The sequence below is a fragment of the Miscanthus floridulus genome, chromosome 6, assembly GCF_019320115.1.
Source record: "Miscanthus floridulus cultivar M001 chromosome 6, ASM1932011v1, whole genome shotgun sequence".
Lineage (NCBI taxonomy): Eukaryota > Viridiplantae > Streptophyta > Magnoliopsida > Poales > Poaceae > Miscanthus > Miscanthus floridulus.
In genome coordinates, this window is record NC_089585.1 from 39524885 (window position 1) to 39549526 (window position 24642).

General features: G+C 45.7%; 2 protein-coding genes across 4 annotated transcripts; one reads left to right on the forward strand and one right to left on the reverse strand.

The window, feature by feature from the left end:
- The first annotated feature begins 1459 nt into the window (after positions 1-1459).
- Positions 1460-8096, forward strand: LOC136455961 (uncharacterized). 2 transcript variants are annotated; one of them, XM_066455698.1, is made up of 4 exons: positions 1460-1599; positions 3473-3598; positions 6140-6196; positions 6312-8096. In XM_066455698.1, exons 1-4 carry the CDS (start codon positions 1579-1581, stop codon positions 6408-6410), a joined length of 303 nt encoding a protein of 100 aa, XP_066311795.1. In that variant the 5' UTR covers positions 1460-1578; the 3' UTR covers positions 6411-8096. The 2 variants fall into 2 exon arrangements, 1 of the variants encoding a protein (XP_066311795.1); XR_010759297.1 differs by lacking the exon at positions 1460-1599 and adding an exon at positions 1850-1923 and having other exon boundaries at positions 6140-8096.
- Positions 8097-8236: 140 nt separating this feature from the next.
- LOC136455959 (transcription factor MYB61-like) lies at positions 8237-11322 on the reverse strand. Of its 2 annotated transcripts, XM_066455697.1 has the most exons (4): positions 9955-11322; positions 9709-9838; positions 9339-9616; positions 8237-9224 (listed from the first exon to the last, which is right to left on the reverse strand). In XM_066455697.1, the coding sequence occupies exons 1-4, from the start codon at positions 10085-10087 to the stop codon at positions 8596-8598; spliced, it is 1170 nt and encodes a 389-aa protein (XP_066311794.1). In that variant the 5' UTR covers positions 10088-11322; the 3' UTR covers positions 8237-8595. The 2 variants fall into 2 exon arrangements, with proteins under 2 accessions (XP_066311794.1, XP_066311793.1); XM_066455696.1 differs by having other exon boundaries at positions 8237-9616; positions 9955-11303.
- Between the last annotated feature and the right edge of the window lie 13320 nt (positions 11323-24642).

Here is a 24642-nt window from a genome sequence, read left to right on the forward strand (position 1 = left end):
CCCCTCCAGCTGGATAGGAATCGATTCGAACCGCCATCTCTCCCGGATAGTGAGAACTTGATTGGGCAGCGGCAACGTAGATTCACTAAATTTAAAGATATGGTTAAATGATGATGATGATGATGATGATAATGATAATGATAATGAGCCATGAAATACCTGATATGGTTATTATTGTTTGCAACTTAATCAAGTGATTTATTAGTATAGGTGCTAATATAGATGGTAGAAAATGGCTAAAAGTCACTGCTAGTACAAGTTAATAATGCTAATGATTACTCAAGCTTTTATGCAAAGAGGTTGTCCAACAAGATCCACTGATAAAACCTTGCATAATCCTTAGTGTCACTTTATTTCTGATTTATGACGGGTAAGTCTAGCTGAGTAAATTCGAGTACTCAGGGTTTATCCCACCATGTTGCAGGTAAAGTTCTCGGCCTATTGAAAATGGTGGCTAACCACCGGTGGGCTCGGTGATTCTATATTTACTTCTCATCTATATGCTTTTGTCTGAGAATGTCACTTATGCTAGCAATGTATTTGGAACTTATATTAATGTAATCATTTGAAAGCTATGTTGTTTTCAATAATCGGTTTTGAAACCCAAACTTTTTACTATTATTTATGAACCCATTTATAATATTATTTTCGCTGCAACTCTGCGTATATGATGTGTATTTGCTTAATCACGCGATCTTGGTTGTGATGTTGATTTATCGAGGTCTTTTGGGACACTCGGCGGACTACTGGGTTTATATAAATAAAAATATGCGCGTGTCAACGTATTAGCGAGGACAGCCGTACTTAATCTTGTATAAATTAGACAGTTCTGTCACAATCCCCGACAACCTACCCTTATTGGCTTCCATGTTTCCTGTCCCAGTTGCCGTGCACATTTTGGCAACCTCCACCGCAAGGCGCAAGCTGCTGGCTGCTGCTCTTTCTTCATTCAGATCTCACAAGAGGTATGCAAGTCACTAAAAAAAAAGAAAAAAAGAAAAAAAATCAAGAGGTATGCTGGCCGGCGTGGGGACCCAAAAGCGGGGCCGCCAAACCACTAAGGCCTCGTTCGGTTGCCACAGTTCTTAACCAGAATCATTTCTAAGCTATGATTTCTTCAATAGTTTAAATAGCACCGGAACCAATCCTGGCCAGGAATAGCCAGGAACCGCGTAACCGAACGGCGCCTAAAGCAACCGCGCGCACCGAGCAAATCGTTGAACGGTCCAAATCAAAACGAAGCGACATGAAACACGTCGAGAAACGGAAATCAGCCCAAACTTTTGGTCGGTTCGGTGCGGCCCGGCCCGGCCCGGCCCGGCCTGTTCAGGAGCCAACAGGCAGACCGCGGAAGTGGAATTGGGGCCAACACGGATCGAAAAAGAAACCGTGGCGTGGGCTTTGTTATAGAGTGCTAGGATCCGCTCGGCTCCACCAGCGCCGGCAGCGCCGCGACGAACACAAGGTGCCAACCCACCGTGTCCCCGCCCCCCTTCCTCAACCACGGCCCCTTCTTCCTTCTTCTTCTCGGCGGTCCCCGCCAGTTTGGCTTCGGCTCCGACCTGCCAGCGCCGGCCAATGGGGGATGGTTCGCTCGAGGTGAGCGCTCTCTCCCTTTTCCCCGCTCACCGCATTCCGCATGGCACCCTCACACCAAAACCCTGAACCCATGATGCAACTGTAATGGAGATAGGAGATTGATCCGTTCTAGTGACTTGTCCAGAATCACCCCACCTCCGGTGCCATTCGAATCGCCCGCCGCTGCTTAGTGCGTACCAACTTTACCTTTTGAGCTAATCACTTGGGGAACAGTAGCCTCAAGTTTGGGTATCAGAAGATTTTACCCCTTCGGTAGTTCGGTGTTCACTTTTCCGGCAATGCTCACGCACCAAATGACTGTGCATCGGCCACAAATGAATTAAGGTAGCTGGGTCGAATTCATCACAAAAAACTAAAGCATATACTATACTATATGATTTGCTGCTTTTGTACACCTCGGTTTGGCTTTCGAGTCTGTGTTCTCGTCTTTCAGTTCTCAAACAGTCGGACTTCAATCGCTTTTCAACACACATTTTCTTATGGAGCCAATGTTTTCTTTTCTCAGCATTCCAGCAAATATTGGTATTCACGACTTTTGTATTCAGAAGATGTTTGGTTGACAACCTGCTGAAACCACATTTCGATGAAAAGAACGAGATCAGTCATCAGTGTGGATCTACTCCGACCATGGCAAATATTTGCCCAAGCTTCATGGGCCTTTCTTCGCTTTGGCCATCAATGGGGAGCAGACAAGAACCACTTCTCCATTTACACTGGGAGCTACATCAGGAAGAAGAAGAAGAAGGCGCCAGCAGCTGCTAGTGGCTAAACATGGGTCATAGTTATCTGTTTTGGGGGCCTTTGCTTAAAGATAGGATCCGAAGAGTAAGAATAGGAGATTAGTTAGTGAGTTTGTTAGTGTTGCTTCTGGCCATTAGGCTACATAGCTAAGGGCCGGCCAACACATCAGGGGTAAGCAGAAGTAGAGTTTTCATGACCAGAGTCTCCTAGGGAGGGCGGTCAGGCTCTACTGCTGCCACTGTTCTAGGTTTACCAAGATTAATAAAGCCAAGTTCCCTCCCCTCCCCTATTCGATCTCCACCAAAATCATTCCAGAATCTCTCCCCACCTGCTCCTCCATCATAATCAACTAGAATCACTCCACCAGAGAATCAAGGAGCTAGAGCTAAGAATCAGGGAGTGGAGCTCTACCAAACAAGCCCTGACTTTTGTATTCAGAGTTTTGGTTAACAGGCTGCTGAGACCACCTCAAAAAAAGTCATTACATTGGTTCCTGAATTTTTTTTCAATGCTGATTTTGATCACATTGATGTGTCTTATGTCAAAATTTCTTTAAAAAATTTGGGTTGTATATTAATTCATACTGAATTAAGTTGAAGAGTTCGTTTCTATATATAGATATAGCTGAATGTGAATGGGAATTTACGCGACCAAACAGGGATCAATCCCTTGCTCAAATGGGAAAAAATAGAGACATCGAAACATTCTATCCAGCTGAAATTTGCATGTACAAGGGTTGCACATTTTCAGATTCATAATTGCTTGACATTAAACATGGAATCCCTAATTGTACAGAATCTCTTATGGCAAACTCTTGAAAGTTTGAAGATGACTAACAAATTGCTTTTTAGCTGTGCTGTTGTGTTCTGACACAAATGTAAACATTGGACTTATACAGAGCAAGTCAAAATACAGAGACTTTAGAATCATCATATTACATACAAATTTAGAATTAAAACCTTGCAGAACAGAAATTGTAAAATTTATATAGATGAAGTCAGGTTCCTGTAGTATTATGAAACTTGAAGTTTGAAGTAATGATTTGCTGGAGATTTGTTTTGTCTCCCAATATTTCTTGCTATAATTTCCTTTGTTATATCATTCACATCCTTTTTTTCCCAATGAAATACAGGGGGCATGGTACCCACTTGAACCATTCCATTGCGAAAAGGCTGACCGCCGACATGCAGAGCACAAAGGTGGTGGAGCCATTTTGGGCGAGTTCAAGCCCAATTACAAAAGCATCATTTGTCGTGAGGTGATATTATCAGCATTTTTTTATTACTTGTTACTCCTGTTCTATTGAAGGCCATAATGGGTGCCATGTGTTAGCTGTCACTTGTTTTCATTGGTTGTTCGTACCTGTTCAGCTATATCTCTTTTCATAAGCAGACTGTTACACTGCCAACAAACAATTGCTACTGTTCCTGACATGAGCTTGCTTTTAGCTCTTTTTATTTTTTCTCTTCATATGATTCTACTCATGACAAATTTACTGGAGAGTGTCAACGCTGTTGTTTGGCTTAGATTTTCTTCTCTATGTACCTGATCACCAATGTTGTTTACTGAACTATGATCAATGATTAACTCCCATTGCTCCAATTGGCATGTATAGAGAGATTGATCCTTATTCCTGACTTCACGCTGGCATCTGAATGCTACTACTATTTAAAGTTACAAAAAGATCGCTAGAAACAAAACTTTAGTTTTTTCTTCACTTTCTTAATATATTTCCATGTGTTAATGAGCCTACTGATACTTGCATTAAGCAATATCTGAACACTATCAGTACATGCGATTATTTGTAGCTAGTTCTCACTGTCAGAGTCAAAACAACAGTTGTTGTACAGTGTTAAACTGAATCCTCTAGTGTGTTGCCGTTCTGTTCTGGGCAATGATAACTTTCTAATTGTCATACGTCTAATGGAGGGCCCAGGAGGGGGCCTAGGCCGGCTAGGTCTGGGTTGACCGCGCCACCAGGAGGGGGGCGCTACCAGCGGAGGAACGGCCTCCCGCCGCGCCGCCAATATCCATATCCGGGAGGATAGGATCTGCTTGCTTGGAGGACAAGATTAGATTGCTTAGGGGCTAAGTCTCCCAGGGGCGATGTAACCTTTCAATCTTAAACAAGAATAGAATAGGCCAAGGGCCTTCTATCCCCTCCTCTCCCTTCTAAGCCTCGGTCCTCTTCCCCTACGCCTCTCTCTCTCTCCCCTGTGCCGACGCCTCTAGCCCACCAAACCCTAGCCGCCGCCATCCAGGGCCCCCTCCCTGCCGGGCTCTGACACTGGTATCCGGAGACCAGATCGATCCGATGGCCACCACCACCAAGATCATCGACATAGAGAAAGTCTGCAACAACGCGCACAACATCATCGATCAATTGGCAAAACTGGGCGACAAGTTCTTCGCCGTCAACACCAGCAGCAGCCTGTTGCTGCCCGCCGCCGCCGCACCCTTGTTGCTCGCTGTACCCCGCAGCGACCATGCAACAAGCAGCGTCGCCGCTAGCCTTCCCTGCAGCGGCCTCGCCACCAAGCTGATGGACAATGACGCTCGCCTGAGCAACAGCGAGCGTGAACGTTCCAAGGAGGACATCGACATCCGCAACATGACCAATCGTTGGAAGACGATGTTTGACGAGTTCTTCGCTCGCCCCAACAATTCTCCACCAATAGCAGATCCACCTTAGCCAGAGATCCCCACTCCGGAGATCACATACAAAGGAGTTGGAGCAGCCGTCTTCCTCAAGCCCTATCAACGATCATGCAAAGCCACAGTGCGAGGACGCGCTGCCAGGAGAAGGGGGAAGAGATGCCATACGTCTAATGGAGGGCCTAGGAGGGGGCCCAGGCCGGCTAGGTCTAGGCTGACCGTGCCACCAGGAGGGGGGCGCGACCAGCGGAGGAACGGCCTCCCGCCGCGCCGCTAACATCCAGATCCGGGAGGATAGGATCTGCTTGCTTGGAGGACAAGATTAGATTGCTTAGGGGCTAAGTCTCCCGGGACTATAAATACAGGGGCGATGTAACCTTTCTTAAGCAAGAGTAGAATAGGCCAAGGGCCTTCTATCCCCTCCTCTCCCTTCTAAGCCTCGGTCCTCTTCCCCTGCGCCTCTCTCTCTCTCCCCTGTGCCGACGCCTCTAGCCCCCCAAACCCTAGCCGCCGCCACCCAGGGCCCCCTCCCTGCCGGGCTCTGACACTAATTCTGATATACAAGGAATGATTACGTTGTCTCATGCTCCCATGATTCCATTCTCATGCTCAGCTCATGTAAAAAAGAAAAGACTGAATAAATTCTTAGACACAACTGAGCATGAAGGTAGAAGACAACCATTTCAATTTATGCTTTGTCATTTCTTGCTAATCCTGTCTAACTCTGTAGTCTTGCCACAGTGCTGTGTCAATAGGCTTAGTTGACTGTCTTGTCACGAAAATCAGAAATGTCTGTGAGCCAAGTTACTCTCTCACGCAAGCATTGGATGATTTTCAAATTTAAGAAGCTATATTTCTTTTGAATTACATGGATTTATTTTTTGTTATTGGATCAAGACTATATTTAGAAACTGTCTACCCACTGGATTTGCACCACCTGATAGCACATAAACTTTGTTCTCCATTTGAAGTCAAATATTTGCTATGTAAATGTTATATAATGTGTAACCTGTGATGTTGAGTGCAGCACTTCCCATTACATAATGTTTCCATTGTTATGGTTTCCTGACTTTCTCCCATTTCCACAATTTTCTTTCATTAATTTTTTCCTCTTGCACTGATAATCTTTTTTCTAAACATGCAGATGCATGCAAAGAGACAATATCAGACGCACCCTCACCTTTACCATCACATTATGGAGGTACATAAAAAAAACAGAAATTTAAGTATACATTCCCATGTGACTAGATGTTCATCTTTGATTATCAAAATTCCGCACTACACAAACTCCTTACCAGAACATAATGATTTTTTAGGGTGTTGATGTATGTCCAGACCACTTAGGTTCAAGTTCTCGTGAGGTGAATTTGGGTGCCTGTTTTCTTTGTGATATGAAGCCAACTAGTTCCTTCTAGGTTGGTCTAGAAAAAAAGATGAACATAGTGACTTTGGTATAGCCATCTTGTTTTTTTATTTTTATTTTTGTGAGGAGATCTGTAGGATTTTGAGTGCTGCATTTTTTTTTGAACAAGCTTATGAATGCATTTTGGAATCATTGGGTTTAATTAGTTTTTAGGGCCACTGTCCTTATTTGTTTATGAATGCCTACCCCAACTTGTTTGGGACTTAAAGGCTTTGTTGTTGTTGTTGTTGTTGTTGTCCTTATTTGTTTAACATAATTTTTGTATACAGAAATTAGTTAGTATTACTGGTTCCATTGCATTCGTCAACTATGTGATGCTACGTTGCTTTATGTTATTTCGAGAGAACAAAACCCTATTCGTTTGTGGCATGTGAAAGAATCCTCTAACATCGAAGCTAGTTTGTGGGAAGCTGAGGATAGAAAGCTGCTAACAACAGTTAAAATATGATGAAAATAAACCATCATTGATATTCTCTTGCCTTGGTCTAGATATATACAATCAAGTTAAACCTAGTAAGGCCTCTTTGGAACACAGAACTTTCACAGGAAAGTTCATTCTCACAGGAAAAACACAGGAAACAGGATAAAATCCTGCATTCCAGAGAGGGCCTAAACCAGATTATAGAATGATCTTTGCCAGCGCTGGTCAAAGCATCATCATTACCCATCACTTTCTAACTTGAGTGGGCTTTAATATGCCTTTTTTGTTTCTTAACCAGGTATTCTCACCACAGTTGCATTATTTAACTAGTACCTAGTGTAAAGGCTTGCATTTTATATGACTAAGTATAGATTATATAAGATACGCTAAACACCTAGCCCTCTTGGGCATTAAATAATCGATTCAGCAAATGGCCTACAAATCCTCTAAACAGGTAGGAGAGCTGCAATTTTGTGTTAGTGATAGATGAATGTACAGCACCTTACATAAGGCTGGGAAAAGAAAGCAAGTGACCTGAAAACCACGTTGTTTTATGCAAAAAGTGCAAATTAAAATCCTGACTAGCTGATTCTGTTCATCTTTTCTTTGTTAACGAGTACCTGCTAGCTTCTCTTCATAAGTTGTTGAAACACTATGGAAATTGTCGCATAGTTATACTCTAAACCTAGCTGATTCTGCTCCCTCCATACCTTCTAGTTTAAGAAGACACCCCTGTATGAGTAATGTTTATCCTATTCCCTTTATCTACTCTACTTTGTTGGGAAGCACATGTATGGAAATTCCTCATTTTCTTTAATCGGTATGTGTACCATGCTTGAGGATTTTAACTCTTTGGAGTGAAACCAAGCAGTCCTTTTCCACTATGTATTTTCAAGCGGAAAGTGATCAGCTAGCTTGAGATTCTCTTTAGCAAAAGGTGGACAAAGAAAGGAAAAAGGCGAATGAAAAGTAGCACTAAGGTCAATATAACTTTAGCCTTGCCCATGAATATGCAAACGATTCATCCAAGAATTTCTGGAAAGAAAAAAATTGAAAGAATAAAAGTGCATCGTCAACAATTAATTTGCATCTCATGCATGTACCACAACAACAACAACAACAACAACAAAGCCTTTAAGTCCCAAACAAGTTGGGGTAGGCTAGAGTTGAAACCCATTAGAAGCAATCAAGGTTCAGGCACGTGAATAGCTATCTTCCAAGCACTCCTATCTAAGGCTAAGTCTTTGTGTATATTCCATCCTTTCAAGTCTCCTTTTATTGCCTCTACCCAAGTCAACTTCGGTCTTCCTCTGCCTCTCTTCACGTTACTATAAAATCTGAAATTTCTTGTATGGTTCCCAAGAGCTACCGACAGAGTATTCCACATTTTTGCCTCATTTATTTTGTAGAAAAAAATCAACCATGACTCACATATACAAAAAAGTCGAGCTACATGCATGTACAGATAAAGACAGCAACTTTTAAATGAAAGGAGGTAAACTCCTAGGATGTACTTTCTCTAGTCTATACATTATTTGGTAATATAAATTCATTTTTTTCTTTTTCATGTACTGCAGTATCTTTTACTGATGAACAGTTATCAGTATTGATCTCTGTTTCATCATAAGAATGTACCTATGGAAAACACCTCCACATAGCCTTCAAATAAATCTGTGAAGAAATAATTGTGTTTTCTAGGCTTCATTAACTCAGCTTTCTGCTATTTCTCTGTTCCCTGCATGCTGAAACATGTTGCCTAGATATTTTCAAAAGACAAGGACATTCTCTGCAAATCCTTGTCATACAAATCTGATACTACCTGCAGATGTTGCTGTGGCTGCAGATTTTGAGACCAGGTTGCACAGAGGCCATCTATGTTGAATTGGCTCTCGGCTTTGATAACATCTTCGTACAGTGACTGGCTAAGATTCTGCATGGTTGCAGGTGTGTCCGTGAATGTTCCATGGAGCAAGTCAGGCCACTTGAGTTCTTCCTCAAGGTGAACTTGGCTATTTTTATCTGGTGTTAAATCTGTCCATGGGAAAACACTACTTTCCAGAAGTGAACTTGTGCTTTGCAGCTCAAATCCCAAGCCGTTGCTTCCGCTGCTTCCTCTACTGCTGCTGCTGCTAGGATTAGCAGTTTCCCAGTAGAATTGGGTATTCTGAATGCCAGTGCCTCCCGAGTGTGGATTGTCTGGTGACCTATTGAGCCCTGTTGATGTTGAGAGAGTTGATGGTGAAACTGGTGGCATCACAGTGGAAATGGTGCTGCAACTTGACTCATTCTGGTTAAACCAGAATGAATTGTTACTACCACCATTCTTGTTGCCAAATTCATTGTTGTAGCACATCAGCTGCTGGAAAGGGAAATTTGGAATTGGGCCTGTTGAGCGGCAGCTAGTGAGGTTTTCATGACCAGAAACAAGCTGGTCAAGGAATAACTCCTTCGGCGGCACCCTTAGATGTGCCAAGCTAGTAGTTTCTTTGCGATGCTTACCGAGCACTGGCAGCAGCTCTGGTGATTGTGCTGTCTCGCTGAGAAGATGGCTCAAGTTGCCAAGTGCACCACCACTTGAAGGGTCAACATCACTGGACTCAGAGGTTCTCTCAGTACTGATTGTTGGAGCTGCTTTGCTGTGTTCAACTTCGGCAAGGGGCTTGTGGGTGTTGGGGTCGATGCCTTTCTGCCGGAGCTTCTTTTTGATGCTTGAGTTCCAGAGATTCTTAATCTCGTTATCAGTTCTTCCGGGCAGCCTTGTTGCAATCTGAGACCATCTGTTCATTGATATGAAAAAGGCATAGTTAAATTAAGCTTGCTTGAAAGCAATTGGTGCAAAATTCTGTCTGTGATTTGGGCTTAACTTTACCTGTTTCCCAGTACAGCATGAAGTTCAATGATAAGGTCTTCCTCCTCCTGAGAGAATGCACCTCTTTTCAGGTCAGGCCTCAGGTAATTTATCCACCTCAGCCTGCAGCTCTTGCCACACCTCTGAAGCCCTGCCATCATTAATTGAGCAGGTATGAGAAGAATGGGATGGTCTTGGAGAGGAACAGGAAACAGTGGAAATGGATAATTGAGAAGATAGAATAAAGTGTGCAGGATTTGATTGTACCTGCAAGCTTCGGGACAGTGCTCCAGCAGCCATGCCCGTGCTTGGTTATGTGGTTCATGAGCTTCTCATCTTCCTCAGGAGACCAGAGCCCCTTCCTCAGCTTCTGCTTGTAACAGCAGGAGTGCCTCCCCATTGAAAGCAATGCTGAAACTGAAGCTGAGCTCTGCAATCTGCACAGCCCACAGCTTGAGGAGCAGCACGGAATTCTTCACAGGTAATCCTCTGGTTCTAAGAACCCCTCTCAACGATTTATGGCTCTAGGGTGGGATGATTGTGGAGGAGCTATATGGGCTCCTACAGTGGCGTGTGATAGAGTGGAGCTTGTGGGAGAACGGCAGCAACTAGTGGCTACTGATATCAGGATTTGGAGAAGGCACCGGTAGGCTTAAGGGCACTCCTCTTTTCTTTGCAGACCTCCCTCTTCAATTGCACCCCATCTTTTAAAGCTGGTGGTTGTGGGAGCCTTAGGCTCTTAGCCTTCCCCTTGCTTGTCTGTAAGCGTGTGTCCTTATGTCTTATCAGCCCCTAGAATCTATGTCCCTTGAACCGTCGGTGGGCTTCAACACCTGTACCTCTACTTGTCCCTGATATGCTATTACTGCGAAGTCATTACCATAAACTATTATAAAGAACGCCCGATGGTTCGTCCTTCCTATATCAAGAAGTTGTTACTTTGTACTCAAGTCAGTTAAGTGAAAGAGGTTTGTCAAAGTTACATGATTCGGAAAAGGATTGATGTTCTTTTTCTTGTAGTGAATGAATGTGACCTGGAGCAGCTAGTCTGTCACTGCTGCTATGAACCTTCCCCCCCCGCAACCGCTGCATCAGATGTATTCCATGCAGGGAAATTAGGCAACTGGGAAACTTTCACTCTCATCAAAACATCTATACTAGGATTTCTAGCATATATGTCTGCGTACTTCCTCTTATATGCTACGTTGAACGAGACCCAAGTATCATCTTTTGTTTTCGCAGAGAAAACTCTGGATCACTTCTTACCTGGAGCAATAATTGGGAGGCCGGATCAAATATTTGCAATCCAGGACAGAGAGCATCTTCCTTTTCTTTGTCTCCACCAGCCAGCGAAGCAAATTTTCTTTAGAACCTCCAGGCTCCAATCCAAAGAAAAAGCATGCTGGCGCCTCCGAAGATGTTCGCAATCAGCTGAGAGAATCAGACCTGTACAGATGATTGCATCGGCTGTGGTATGCTTTCTTCATTCGCTGACGTGCAACCGCAACCGCAACCGCAACCGCAAAATGCACATGTTCAGTAAACCTTGGTCTGGAGAGTACAGAGATATGTTGGTTGTTGGACATTTTTATGGTTCTGGTGCGAAAACTTCCATACTATCAATATCTCATGGTTCGGAGACAGAACACTAGGGGTATAATAGTCTCAATGAGGTGGCTAACCCTAGCATTTTATGGTCCTATTCGTTTGTCTTATGATCCATACTTTTCAGCGTTTTTTTTCAGCCGGAACAGCGTTTTTCTCTCATAACAAATCAGCCGAAACAGTGTCTTTTTTTTTCAGTGAAGCGGATGGGCCTATTTGTTATCCTCCCCTGCCTGCTGTCTGCTAAAAGAAGTGTCTTGATGCATGACACGATGATTGGAAGATGCAATGGCATCCTCATAGTGCCCATGTGCCTGTGGATACTGTTCTGATTAAACAAGCGGAATCGATTATATATCGTTGATTGAACGTTTTATAATCAAATGGTGATCTGTACAACCCTGCTTTTCCCTTGATGCTCAGAAGCTTCCTTTGTTCTCTTGTGAAGATTTTCTGGGGTTTCATTTCATTTTCATAGCCTTCTGAGTTTTGCCCGAGCGAACAAATAGAAATGTGACGCTTGTTCGTTACCTGAGATTTTGCAGTGTTGTCAGGATCACCGCTACTCCACACAATTAAGAAAAAAAAACTGGTCTGCATAAGCCTGTTCGCTTGCTCTTAAACGATCGTAAATTTTCAGCCGGGAACAGTGCTTTTCTCTTATACCAAACCAGCCAGCAGTAAATAATCCACGATCGTTTACGGCCTCCCAAACAGGCTAAGATTTGTCATAATTCTGACAATGTATGTATTCCTTGAAGTGTGAGGTGTTTGGTCATTCATGAATTTGCCCATCACTCACTGTCGCGATTTTCTAAGAGCACCGCCCTTTCCTCTCGCTACAGATGCATGTATAGGGAGTACGATTGAATCAGCGACGGAATATCTAGACGGAAAGGACGTACATTATTTCATGTTTTTTCTCATTTGTTTTATTCATCATTTGCGTCTCGGATCCCATTTATTTAGAGGAGGATGGCAATTATTAAAGGCGTGCTTAGACAAAATAGACCCGGTGAGAAAAAGAACGAGGCCATCTGCAGGCCGCCCATTGGGAGCGGTGGGGTACTGGGGTGTGGTCACGGGAAAAGCTGGTTTGACAATAGGGGCATCTTTGTTGGGTCCTGCTCCTGGGGTCCATCCCTAGCTCCCTAATGGCTAATGCAGTACCTTCATCAATGATTAGGCCAGTGGTTACTGTGGTCAGGCAGCACTTGGTGTCTACCGTCTGAGGGGAAATGCAATTATTTTCCAGCTCCTTTCAACTTTTTGAAACGTCAGAAACTGAGCGTTTTAATTAATTAGCAATTAATCCTATATAGAAGGGTGGACTTTTCTTTGCTTGTTCAACTTTGAAGCAGCTTTAGTTTTTTCAAATCTCACCTCAGTTGTAAGATATATAACTTTTTTTTATAACAAACAAGTTAGTTTTATTCTAAAACAGAGGAAGTAACTAACCCAACATGAGCAGCTCATTAATTATGAGCCGCTTCAACCTAATCTTTCATCAAATTGAGTCGACCATGTTCGAGTCTCAACCTTATTGAATGAATAAAACCTTAATAGAGAGTTTTAACATAACTATGTTTGACTAGCACAAAAATTTTGGTGACACAGAGAGTGCAAGTTTTTTTTTACAGCAATTCAGCATAGCAGGTAACCATTACCGCTGAATCAACCGATCCACCATGTAACTCCTACTCGAAAAGTCAGTGCGATTAGACGGAGATATGGTCCACCCAACCCACGTACATACATACAGTACTGAAAAGTGTGGGAGCAGAGGAGCACGCACGGACCGACAGCAACAGTACGTACACGAACGTCCTCACGCACACACAACACTACAACTACAATAGACCGCCGCACCGCACGGCACGGGTCGCCCGCCCCGCCTCGGCCTATCGGCAGCGGCGACGCCGTCGGCAGGGCACGGGCACGCCGGAGATATCCAATCCACCCGTACGTCGTCCTGCCCCACCTCCACCTAGCTCGTATCGTATGCGCTCGATCGTACGTAGCCGACGGCCGGCCGGACCGCCGGAAAGAATTAGAAAAGGAAGGGTCCGGAGGGACCACGGCGCCGCTGGGCGTGTGCGTGACAACTAATAGCCCAACCCGGCCGCGCACTCGACGACGCCTCTCCATCCCGCTATTAATAATCCTCGCCTAATAAACGAGTATATACATATAAATAAATTTGTTTACGTGGTCCGACATGCATGGTTATGAATGTAATGATCGCCGGAGGTGAAGGTGAAGGTGAACGGAGGAAGGAAGATGACGATGTGTGAGGGGCAAGCTAGGCGCCTAGGCGCGCGTCACTTTTGGTGCATAAAGTCGCCAAGGGTCGCCGTCAGCACCGTTTTGGTTGCTTGAGTGGTGCTAGCTGTCTGTGCCTTGTACTTATGCATGCATGGCCAGTTGCCCACATGTACGTATCTATATACGCACTAAAAGGCGCGTTTTCAATGAGCGTGCGAGCGAGAGTGATGAGCTAGTTTTGGCTGGCACTACCGTAATCCTTAAGTTTGTCGAATGCTTTTATGTTTCCCGCCCTCTCCTCCCTCTCCGAATCTGGGCGCCGCCCCTCCCCTCCTCCTCCCCGGATCCGGCCACCGCTGCTCCCCCTCTCTCTCCCGGTGGCGTCGTGGTGCTGGTGGTGGCGTGGCGTCGACGGGAGGCGGCGTGGTGGTGGTGGCGTGGCGTCTGCAGGATGCGTGGTGGTGGTGGTGGCGTGTTGGCGGCGGGCATGTTGGCGGCGAGTGTGGCGGTGGCTGGCGTGTCGGCGGCGGGCGTGGTGGCAGGCGCAAGAGCTGCGCGAGCCAGTCGAGCACGAGGAGGTGTTGAGCTCGCCGGCGATGGCGGCAGCGCTGTTGGTGGAGGGGCTAGCTTGGTGGTGCTGTTTTTTTTTATTTTTTTTGGAAAAAAATATTTGCCGAGTGTTTTTTGGGTATTCAGCAAAGTCTCTGTCGAGTGTCCGATAAAAAACACTCGGCAAAGACTGTTTGCCGTTAAGAAATTTACCGAGTGTCGTTTGCCGAGTATAACACTCGACAATTGCCTAGTGTTTTTGAGGCCTTGCCTAGTACGCCCGGCACTTAGCAAAGCAACTGTATCCCGTAGTGTCGGATACACTTGTCTCCAGCTTGGAACCTCTTTTTTTTTGGTCATGGTTATTTGATAAACAATCATGTCTTGTCACTTCCAGCGCTTTGTACTTTTGGCCTAGCTAGCCCGGAAATGGTCAATACAAGTGATAATATAAGTGCTTGTTTACAAAAAGTTTCCCAAAAAATGCTACAGTAGCCATCACATCGAATCTTACGATATGTGTATGGAGCATTAAATGTAGACGAAAAAAACTAATTGCACAGTTTAGTTGGAAATTGCGAGACGAACGTTTTGAGCCTAATTAGTCCATGATTGAACACTAATTGCCGAATAAAAACAAAAGTGCTACAGTAGCCAAATTCTCAAAATTCGCAAACTAAACACAGCCTAAGTTCTAATCTATCATTGTAAGTTGCATGTGCGCGACGGTTGTTTTCTTCGAAAGTCTCGATGGATTTGTGATGTAGGTGAGTCTAATAACCATAGAAAATAAGAAGTATCACACAAAAAATAATAAAATAAATTAATAAGTAATAATATGAAAAAAATTATATCACGGTCGGGTCAATTAACAAGCCAACAGTGATCATAGGTATATCAATGTCAGCTTAAGTACTGAGTCGACAATGTTGCTCAAATCAATACTGCCGGTTGCAGTCCCAAACCGACAGTGATCATAGGTATATCATCACTATCGGCTTAAGTATTGAGAGCAATACTATCGGATGCAGTCCCAAACCGGCAGTGATCATGAGGATATCACTGCAGGTTGAGGATATGAACCGGTAGTGATAGGAAAGCCACGTCACTGTCACTTTCCTTCTACTAGTTCTCTGTTTCCAGCAGTGATAAGGTGGTTGAACCAGTAGTGAAGGGCTACTCTAAGGCAGTATGGAGATTAAAAGCCCTAGTTTGGTTTTGGATAATTGATGAAACCTAAGTACTACCTATGTCATCTAGTGTGATCATGCACTAGGTTGGTACATCCAAGTATGGAGCATGGTGGCACTCAAGTGATGGTGTTGATCACATGAAATGATGAGATGGCCACATGTGATGATGATCAAGTGCTCAACTTGGAAAAGAAGAAAGAGAAAAACAAAATCCTATGGAGATCAAGGCAAAGGTACAAATAGGGATTTTATTTCGGTGATCAAGACACTATAGAGAGTGCGGTTACATTTAGGATAGATGGCCGTACTATCGAGAGGGGTTCTCAACTAGACAATTTGGTCATCTAGTGCCACTAGGTGTTGGACTTCATGTATTGCATTTAGGTCTAGTGCACTTCGGAGAGCAAGCGAAAATATTTATCGAAATTGTTTTGAGAAATGCTAACTTGGCTCTAACATTTTTTGAGAAAACACTTTGAGAGTTAGCATTGCTTGCGTGGAGTAGCTCGAGTTGATATGGATCATAATGCGAAAAAGTTTGCAACTCAGAGAGTTAGCATGGCTACTCTAAGCCGCTTCATATCGCGCCTCGGCGAAAAGGGACTACCGTTCTTCAAACTCCTCAAGGCCTCCGATCGCTTTTCCTGGTCAAAGGAGGCAAATACAGCTTTCAAGCAGCTCAAGTTATTTTTAACAAAGCCTTCGATCATGATGGCGCCTCGACCAGACGAAACTCTACTAATCTACATTGCCGCCACTTCTCGCATCGTTAGCACAGCTATCGTCGTCGAACGCGAGGAGGCCGGGCACACCTATAAGGTGCAACGTCTGGTCTACTTCATCATCGAGGTCCTTAATGAGCCCAAAACTCGTTATCCTGAAGTTCAGAAACTGCTATATGCTATTCTGATCACGTCACGCAAGCTTCGCCATTACTTTGAGTATTATAAGATTGCCGTGGTCACTGAGTTCCCTCTAGGGGACATTCTCCGCAACAAAGAGGCCAACGGCCGCATCATCAAGTGGGCTATCAAGATCGACACTTACTCCATCGAATTCAGAAGCAGGCCTACCATCAAGTCACATACGCTCGCTGATTTCATCGCTGAGCGGACCAAGATCCAAGAGCCCATCGCCGCTACTCGCCCCGAGCACTGGGTGATGTACTTCGATGACGCCCTCAACATCAACGGTGCTGGTGCGGGCATTCTGTTCATTACGCCGACCAAGGATAAGCTGATATGTTCTCTGAATACATTTTCCGACCTCCAACAACGTCGCCGAATACGAAGCATGTCTCCACGGACTTCATATAGCCGTTGAGCTCAGCGTCAAACGTCTCATGGTATACGGGGACTCCGCGCTAGTCATCAACCAGCTCAACAAAGATTGGTCCTACTCCAGTGAAAAGATGGATGCATATTGCGTTGAAATTAGGAAGCTTGAAGGAAAATTCTATGGTATCGAGTACCACCACGTGGTATGAGACCAAAATCAGCTCGCCGACCACCTATCCAAAATAGGCTCCTCTCACGCCACGATTCCACCAGGGGTCTTTGTTCAAGACCTCTTTACGTCATCTATCAAGGAAGAGAAGGAAGTTCAAAAAATTCCCCCCGTCAAGCAGCTGGTACTTACAATACCCTCGCCGGTCGCCGATTGGAGGGAATAGTTCGTCAAGTACCTCACCAGCGCCAAAGTACCCACCGACAAGACTAAAACCGAACACCTAATCTGTTCAAGCAAGCATTACATGCTGGTGGATGGCAACTTGATGAGAAAAAGTGTCAAGGAAGGGATGCTGTAGAAATGCATCACCTAAGAAGAGGGAGTGAAATTACTTCTCGAAATTCACTCTGGTTCCTACGGCAACCACGCGGCTTCGAGAAACCTGGTCGACAAAGCTTTTTGAGCTGGTTTTTACTAGCCCATGACTATCTCCGATGTAGAAGACCTCGTCTGATGTTGTGAAGGCTGCCAATTTTTCGCTAAGCAAATACACGTACCGGCACAAGAACTGCAGACCATTCTAGCTTCCTAGCCCTTCACATGCTGGGGATTAGATATGATCGAGCCCTTCAAGCCAGTGCTAGGTGGTTTACGGTACGTATACATTGCCATTGACAAGTTCTCCAAGTGGATCGAATACAAACCGCTTGTTTCAGCTACTACAAAGAAAGCAGTCGAGCTCTTCGAAGATATCATCCACAGATTCAGTCTCTCGAACAACATTATCACCGACCTTGGAACTATATTTACTGGTCATCATTTTTGAGACTTTGGTGAAGGCTGATGCATCTTCGTCAAATACGTCTCCGTTGGCCATCCTAGAGCCAATGGCCAGGTCGAACGGGCAAACAGCATGATCCTTGATGCCCTCAAAAAGAGGCTATATCAGAAAGAAGAAAAGCATCCGGGCAGATGGCTCAAAGAGCTACCAGCTGTGGTCTGGGGACTGCGTACTCAAGCTAGTTGCAGCACCGGTGTATCTCCATATTTCTTGGTCTATGGCTCAGAAGCCATACTACCAGCAGACATTGCCTTCTGAGCACCTAGGGTGGAACATTATGATGAAGAGCAAGCCACAGTTGTTTGAACAGAGGACATCAACAGGGCCAAGAAAGAATGTCTGATCACCTATGTCCGCATAGTCAAATACCTAGAAGGCTTGCAGAGATACTACAACCGCAACATCAAAGGTCATTCATTTACTATTGGTGACCTCGTTCTCCATAAAAAGCAAAAAACCGAAGGGATGCACAAGCTCTCCTCCCCTGGGAAGGGCCCTACGTCGTCAAAGAGGTTACCCGACCAGGGTCTTATCGACTATGTGACTTGGATGGAATCAATATCCCCAATTCATGGCACATCAAGCACCTTATATGTTTCTATCCTTGAAATGCTCTAGATATGTATTCTCAACTCCATGATGAATAAAGTTTTGGTTGCCATAATTTGTCTCCATTATTTCTCCATTACGATTTAATCTCCACTTACGGTCGCCGAGCTCTAAGCTACTCCTTAACAAACTCCAATATGAGATCGCCATAAATGCTCCACCATGTTTCTCCATATCTCCAACATGTGATCGCTATAAACACTCCGCCACGTTTCTCCACATCTCCAAAATGTTTCGCCAATCATCGAGCAGCGCACATTTTGTTTTATGCTCTATGGAAAAGACCCAGTCTCTTATCTCTCTCTACACGTGCTACGGGCTCCACGCTCTGTGTTATGAGTGGTCAGCTGCGGTTCCTTAGTCATGCCTATTCCTCCTACATGTGCATGGACTTTGTGCTTGATGTTATGGACTATGGGCTAGCCAAGGCCAAGAGCACAGTAAGGAACTAACTGCCCAGACACCACTTATACTACGTATATCTCCAAGTTAATTCGCCAACCGCCAAGCAGCACATGTTTCGCTCTGTTCTCTATGGAGAAGACTAGTCTCCGATCTCTCCCTACACATGCTATGGGCTCTGCGCTCTGTGTTATGAGTGGTCGGCTATGGTTCTTTGGTCATGCCTATTCCTCCTACACGTGCATGGGCTCCGCGCTCGGCGTTATGGACTATGGGCTAGCTAAGGCCAAAGAGTGCAGTAACGAACTAACTACTCGGATACTACTTATATTACGTATAATTGCGTTAGGGTTAACACTACAATGATTCTTCCACAGAAACTGACAAATTGCATAGACATGCACATGCCTCTTTATAGCATTTCTACATACAAATGTCTGTCTACGCCCTTGCACATTTTAACTACTCTCTCCACTTATTACAGACTTTCCTTTGAGCAGATCATCGGGCTTCTCCATCGCCATCCATCTCGCTGAACAGGTCGATGTCGCCGGCCAGCTTCTTCGCCGCGTCTTCCACCTCATCTTCCAGCTATTGGTGCTCCATCGTGCCCATTCCTCTGGCAAATCCAGCCCCTATTGCTTGAAGGTCAATGGTAGGGTAATGGGACCGGACCATCGCCAGGGCGTGTGTAACGGCGGTGATGATGGCGTTACGGTTGAAGCTCTTGAAGTTCTCCCACGCCGCCTTGCACCTTTCGATGATGGTGTCTGAACGCGACGGTCTGCCATCGGGCTAGGGATCCACCTCCAGGCATTACAAGGGTCCATCAAGCAAAAGAAATTTCTCCAACAGTAACTCCAACCACAAAGTACCCACCTTTCAGCTCCTTGGCTTGCTTATACGCTCGTCCTGATTCCTTCGCCTTCTCCTCTCGAAGTTGCTCGATGGTTTGGCACAGCTGGCCAAGCTCTGCATCTTGCTTTATAAGCACAATGGTTGTTAGCAACAATATAACTATTCAACAATGCAAAGGAAAATCACCGATCCGCCATACCTTTCTTCTGCTTGGAGACTTTCCGCAGTTGTTCAGACTTGGTCTTTAGCTACTCGGAAGCACCCGTCAGCTGCTCAGAGACGGTGGCTAGCTACTCAGATCTGCCCTGCAACTGCTCTAACATAGTCGCTAGCTGCTCGGATAGGACACCCTTTTGGCACTCTAGGTCCCGTGCATTGGATTTGGCAAGATCATGCTTGCGCTGGGCCCTCTAGATGTTTTTCTCCATAATTTTCAATGCCTCCTTCAGCTTTTCATTCTCCTCGGCAAGGGGCTCCATCCTCTTGATTAGTTGGCACCATTGTTCGGTAGTCCGAGCTATGCCCTGCAAAAGCAACAAGAATATGAAGAACTCCCGTCTCCGACAACATAGATAGCCATCGCCAATGCAATACTGACCTTGATCTGCTTCACCGCTGTTGACAGGGTGGATTCTAGTATCCTAAGCTCCCTGGTGGTGTCCTCCTCCTCAATGACCACCACCTCATCGCCCCACTTGTGGAGGATTTGGACAGCTTGAGGTCGTGATTCCTCACACTTGATCTCTTCCACCTCGTCCTCCTCCTCCGCAGCAGGAGGCACCACCAGGGGGCTTGGTGGCCGGATAGTGTGTCCGGCCATGCCCTGTGATGCCTCAAGCAGCACCGTTTGCTCCTCGGGCACCACCGGCTTATCCGCCATAGACTCCAGCATGGCGTCCGCAACTCTAGCTGCCGCCTTCAATGACTCGACGGCTTCTGCCATTGCCGCGGGCATCACCACCGATCTGTCCACCACCATAGCCAACCGTTCACCGCTGCCAAGTACATCAGCAGCGGTGGCCAACTTCTCCATAGGCCGTTGAGCACCCGGGGACTCCGAGATGGGGTCTGCCGGCATTGCCTCTGCCCTAGGACTAGCCCTTAGCTGTTCGTCAGTCTGGATGGGTGGGGTCAGATCCTCCATACACCTCACACTGCATCAAATCAGCTTGTCAGTCACCAAAAGAGATAAGGATACGACAATAAAATAACTCTAAGGCAAGGATACTTATGTGTCGGCTTGCCAGTATACTTTTTTGAACTGGCATTGCCTTCTAGAGCCCCTAGGCGTGGGCCTAGGGTCGACTCCCACACCCTATGGTGGAGGTCTCACGGCCTCTATTGTCGACCTCGCCTCCTATTGCTCCAGGACTCCCATTGCCTGCTGCTCAGGGACTCCCATCGCCTGCTGCTCGGGGACTCCCTTCCCTCCCTTTGGTTGTTCTTCCACGCACGAGCTGCGCGGGGGCGCTTTATTGCTCGGAAGAGGAGCTACTAGAGCCCTGTCATCATTCAACCACTCAGACATCGCTGCACTTCGTGTCCGAGTGGTCTGGTCACCACCAAGCGAAATGCCGCCCAGTTTGTGGGGAACAACGCCCGCTGTTTTCCTTTTCTTCTAGGCCAGCTCATCTGTCGCTGCCCTCTTCCCCTAGACTTTCTCCGACACTAGGGGGTACTCTCTGCCTGACCAGCGTCTATGCCTTTGGACTCTGACGAGGCACTGGCCACATCTTCCTTAGGTTGACTTGGTGGCTGAGCATCTACTGCCTGTGGCCAATCACCCCTTGGCATGCCCGAGAAGTACACCGCTTATTCCTACGAATGGATCTTTGCATAAGTGAATCAGTTCACTGCTCAGCAACAATCATGGATAAAAAGCATCACAAACAAAACAATTGGGATGGTTACCTTAGGAGGTGGATTTGTATAGTTGAAGGCCCTCGTCGGCCTTGACACGCTGAACGAGGTATTTGGAGCAAATAGCTTTGTAGCCCGCTCTAGCATATCATCCCTCGTCAACCTCCCCATTCTCTCCCGGGTGCCGTCGTCGTCGCCCTTGAAGTCAAAGCCTAGGAGTTCCCTCACCTGCTCCATGTTGGCACTGCTTGGCTTCTTCGACCAGCTCTTTTGGCCCTCTGAGATGTGGTCGACGTCACAGCAGATTGTAGGATGGCCCTGCTTCATGTAGAACCACCTAGCATTCCACCCCTTTAGAGAAGTATTCAGCGGTACAATGATGTACTCGCTCACCATTCCATCCCAGAGTTGCAGATATACATCGTCGACCACCTTGGAACCGCCACTGCCCTTCTTCTTCAACCAGAACAGGTGTCTAAAGAGGTTGAAGTGTGAAAGAACCCCCAGATATGCTTTGTAGAAGTGGATAAAGATTGAGATGTGCAAGATGGTGTTTGGGTGGAGATTGCACAGACTAATTACCCAGAACTCCAGCAGATCCCTCAGGAAAGGATGAATAGGAAATCCCAACCCGCACCAAAAATAATCCTCAAACACCACTACTTCATCAGTATGAGGCATGGGGAAGGGCTCACCGCTGGCTGGCCACCATCCGGTGGTGACTCGGTCAGAAAGAACACCTACCTCCACCATCCTATTGATCTCCGCCTCCCCCATCCTTGATGGCACCCATTCCTCGTCACGACTGGCTATGGCGGTCGCCTTCTTTAGTTTCATAGCTCCCTTTTTGACGCCATTTCTTAGATCTGATTCAGGATTGGCGGTGGAAGCGCGTATGAATCTAGAAGTGTGACAGCTGAGGAGGAAGACGAAGTGGCAAAGGTGGGAGTGAGGGGTATGGTGGAGCAGTTATAAAGCACTCCCCCACCTCTTTGCATTTGAGGGTTTTTGGGAAACCCCTCCATGATTTGCGCCTCTCTAAATTCTCCGCAACTGCGTGGTGGGCCGTTACCTGGGCCTTCGCACAAATATAGCCCGTATCGCTCATTTCTCGCTGTAATTTGTTACTGCTCACTGAATATTCGCTGACTTCTCCACAATCCGTTATGGCTCAGTAATACTACTATACAACCATTACTCTAGTATTTTCTCCGTGATTTATTTTCTCCAAAATTTCCACTTGTGGCTCGGGGACTACGTCAGTAATATGACTTGGATCCTCACCACGCTAGGGATTTTCTTCTGATGACTGCTGTTTCTGACCCTGACACCACATGACTACACCACCTACTGTTAGGATCGAGGACTAAGTGGGCACACTTTACCTTGCGGTGAATGTGTTTTTTCTCATTTCGGGGCTACGCTCGAGGACTGGCTGCCTGCTCGGCTAGTCTTCTACTTTTCTTCTACTTTGGACCCTAGCACCATGTCACTACATCACCTACTGTCAGGCTTAGGGACTAAGTGGGCACACTTCACCTCATGGTGAGTGTGTTTGCTTTAATCGGGAAGACTCCATGGCTCTTGAAGCTGAAGACGACAATATCCCTTTCTCATGGTTGGACTCTAAGTGGGCACACTTGGTCCGCTGTGAAGAAATTTTTGATTTTGAACTTGAGCTCCTTACACCCTTATGGCAAGCCGTACTTCGGTTATACAGCTCGGTGATGGTTCACGCTGCTCGGCGACTACTTACAATTGCTCGGCAACTCATCACAATGGTCGGACCATGAGTTTGACTGCTTGGCTTTATTCACACCTGCTCAGACAAGTTCAAGATGGCGTTGCACAACGGGTACAAGGCACTTAGGGACTAGATGTGGGGGGGGGGGGGTACAACATCGAATACCCACAGCAGACCACGTGGGCTGTGCTCCTAGGGGTGGCCCAGCCCACAAGATGAAGCCTTGTGGGGCACGACACTGCTCGGCACCTCCCAAAAGACACCGGAAAGATATCTTGAAGATACTATGAGATCTGTTAGGATACATATGATCCCATGATTCCTGTAATCTATTATTACTTTCCGGTTATCTCCTAGATCTAACCGACTTGTAATCCTGCCTCCTAGACTATATAAGGCGGACAGGGACCTCCTCCAAACTCACGCAATATCATACGATAGCCAATACAATCCAACATACCATAGGAGTAGGGTATTACATCATATTAATGCCCTGAACCTGTCTAACTCGTATGTCTCTGTTGCCTTCTTGTTCTCGATTACACGTATCTCTGCTGATCAATCTATCTTCGTGGGATACCCCTCGGAGGACTGTCGATGATATTCTATCGACACTAAGTGTGGGATGTGACCGAGAATGATTTTGTGATTCTTGATCCGGACAATCTCACCAACAATGACAAGGCCAACAAGCAATGCAATATAATGGCTCTTAACACCATCTACAATGCCATCGATTCCAAGGTGTTTGAGCAAATCAAGGATTGTGAGAGACCTAGTGAGGTGTGGAAGAGATTGGAAGAAATATATGAGGGCACACCGGTGGTGAAAAGTGCCAAGCTATACATCCTCAAGGACAAGTTGACAATCTTTAAGATGAAGAATGATGAGAGCATTCCGAAGATGTTCTATAGACTTCAAGTGATTGTGAATGACTTGAAGGCATTGGGAGAGAAGATAATGATGATGATGTCTCTCATTAGTTCTTGATGTGCTTACCTCTGAGATTTGAGATGTTGAGAATGCTCATCATAAGAGGAGGATTGAATGAGCTTACTCCTAACCAAGTACTAGATGATGTCATGACACAAGAGACATACCATATGGAAAGGGAGGGGGTTGACAAGGATGAGAAGAAGAAGAGTGTGGCATTCAAGGCTAGCTCATCATCCAAGAGCAAGGGCAAGTCCAAGAAAGAATCAAGTGATGATGAAAATGCTAGTGACATTGATGATGAAGCTATGGCTCTCCTTGTGCGCAAGATGGGTAAATTCATGAAGAAGAAGGGCTATGGTGCAAGAAAGAGAAGAGATCACAACAAGGAGTATGTGAGAAGATGCTACAAGTGCAAGAGCCTAGATCACATTGTGGAGAATTGTCCCTACAATAGTGACAATGATGAGGATGAGAAGAAGAAGCATAAGAAGGAGAAGAAAGAGAAGAAGGAGAAGAAGGAGAAGAAAATGACTTTCATAGAGAAGAAGAAGGGAAGTGGCTATGTAGTCACTTGGGATAGTGATGGCACCTTCGATGATGATGATGGCTCTAGTGATGATGATAAGAAATCCATCAAGAAGGCA

Excerpts from the sequence above, each read along its gene's own strand:
- LOC136455959 (XM_066455696.1), bottom strand. The coding sequence starts at position 10,087 with ATGGGGAGGCACTCCTGCTGTTACAAGCAGAAGCTGAGGAAGGGGCTC. Across the intron at positions 9,839-9,954 it reads CACTGTCCCGAAGCTTGCAG|GGCTTCAGAGGTGTGGCAAG; the intron begins GTACAATCAAAT and ends TAATGATGGCAG. Across the intron at positions 9,617-9,708 it reads CATGCTGTACTGGGAAACAG|ATGGTCTCAGATTGCAACAA; the intron begins GTAAAGTTAAGC and ends ATCAATGAACAG.
- LOC136455961 (XM_066455698.1), top strand. The coding sequence starts at position 1,579 with ATGGGGGATGGTTCGCTCGAG. Across the intron at positions 1,600-3,472 it reads TGGGGGATGGTTCGCTCGAG|GGGGCATGGTACCCACTTGA; the intron begins GTGAGCGCTCTC and ends AATGAAATACAG. Across the intron at positions 6,197-6,311 it reads TTTACCATCACATTATGGAG|GGTGTTGATGTATGTCCAGA; the intron begins GTACATAAAAAA and ends ATGATTTTTTAG.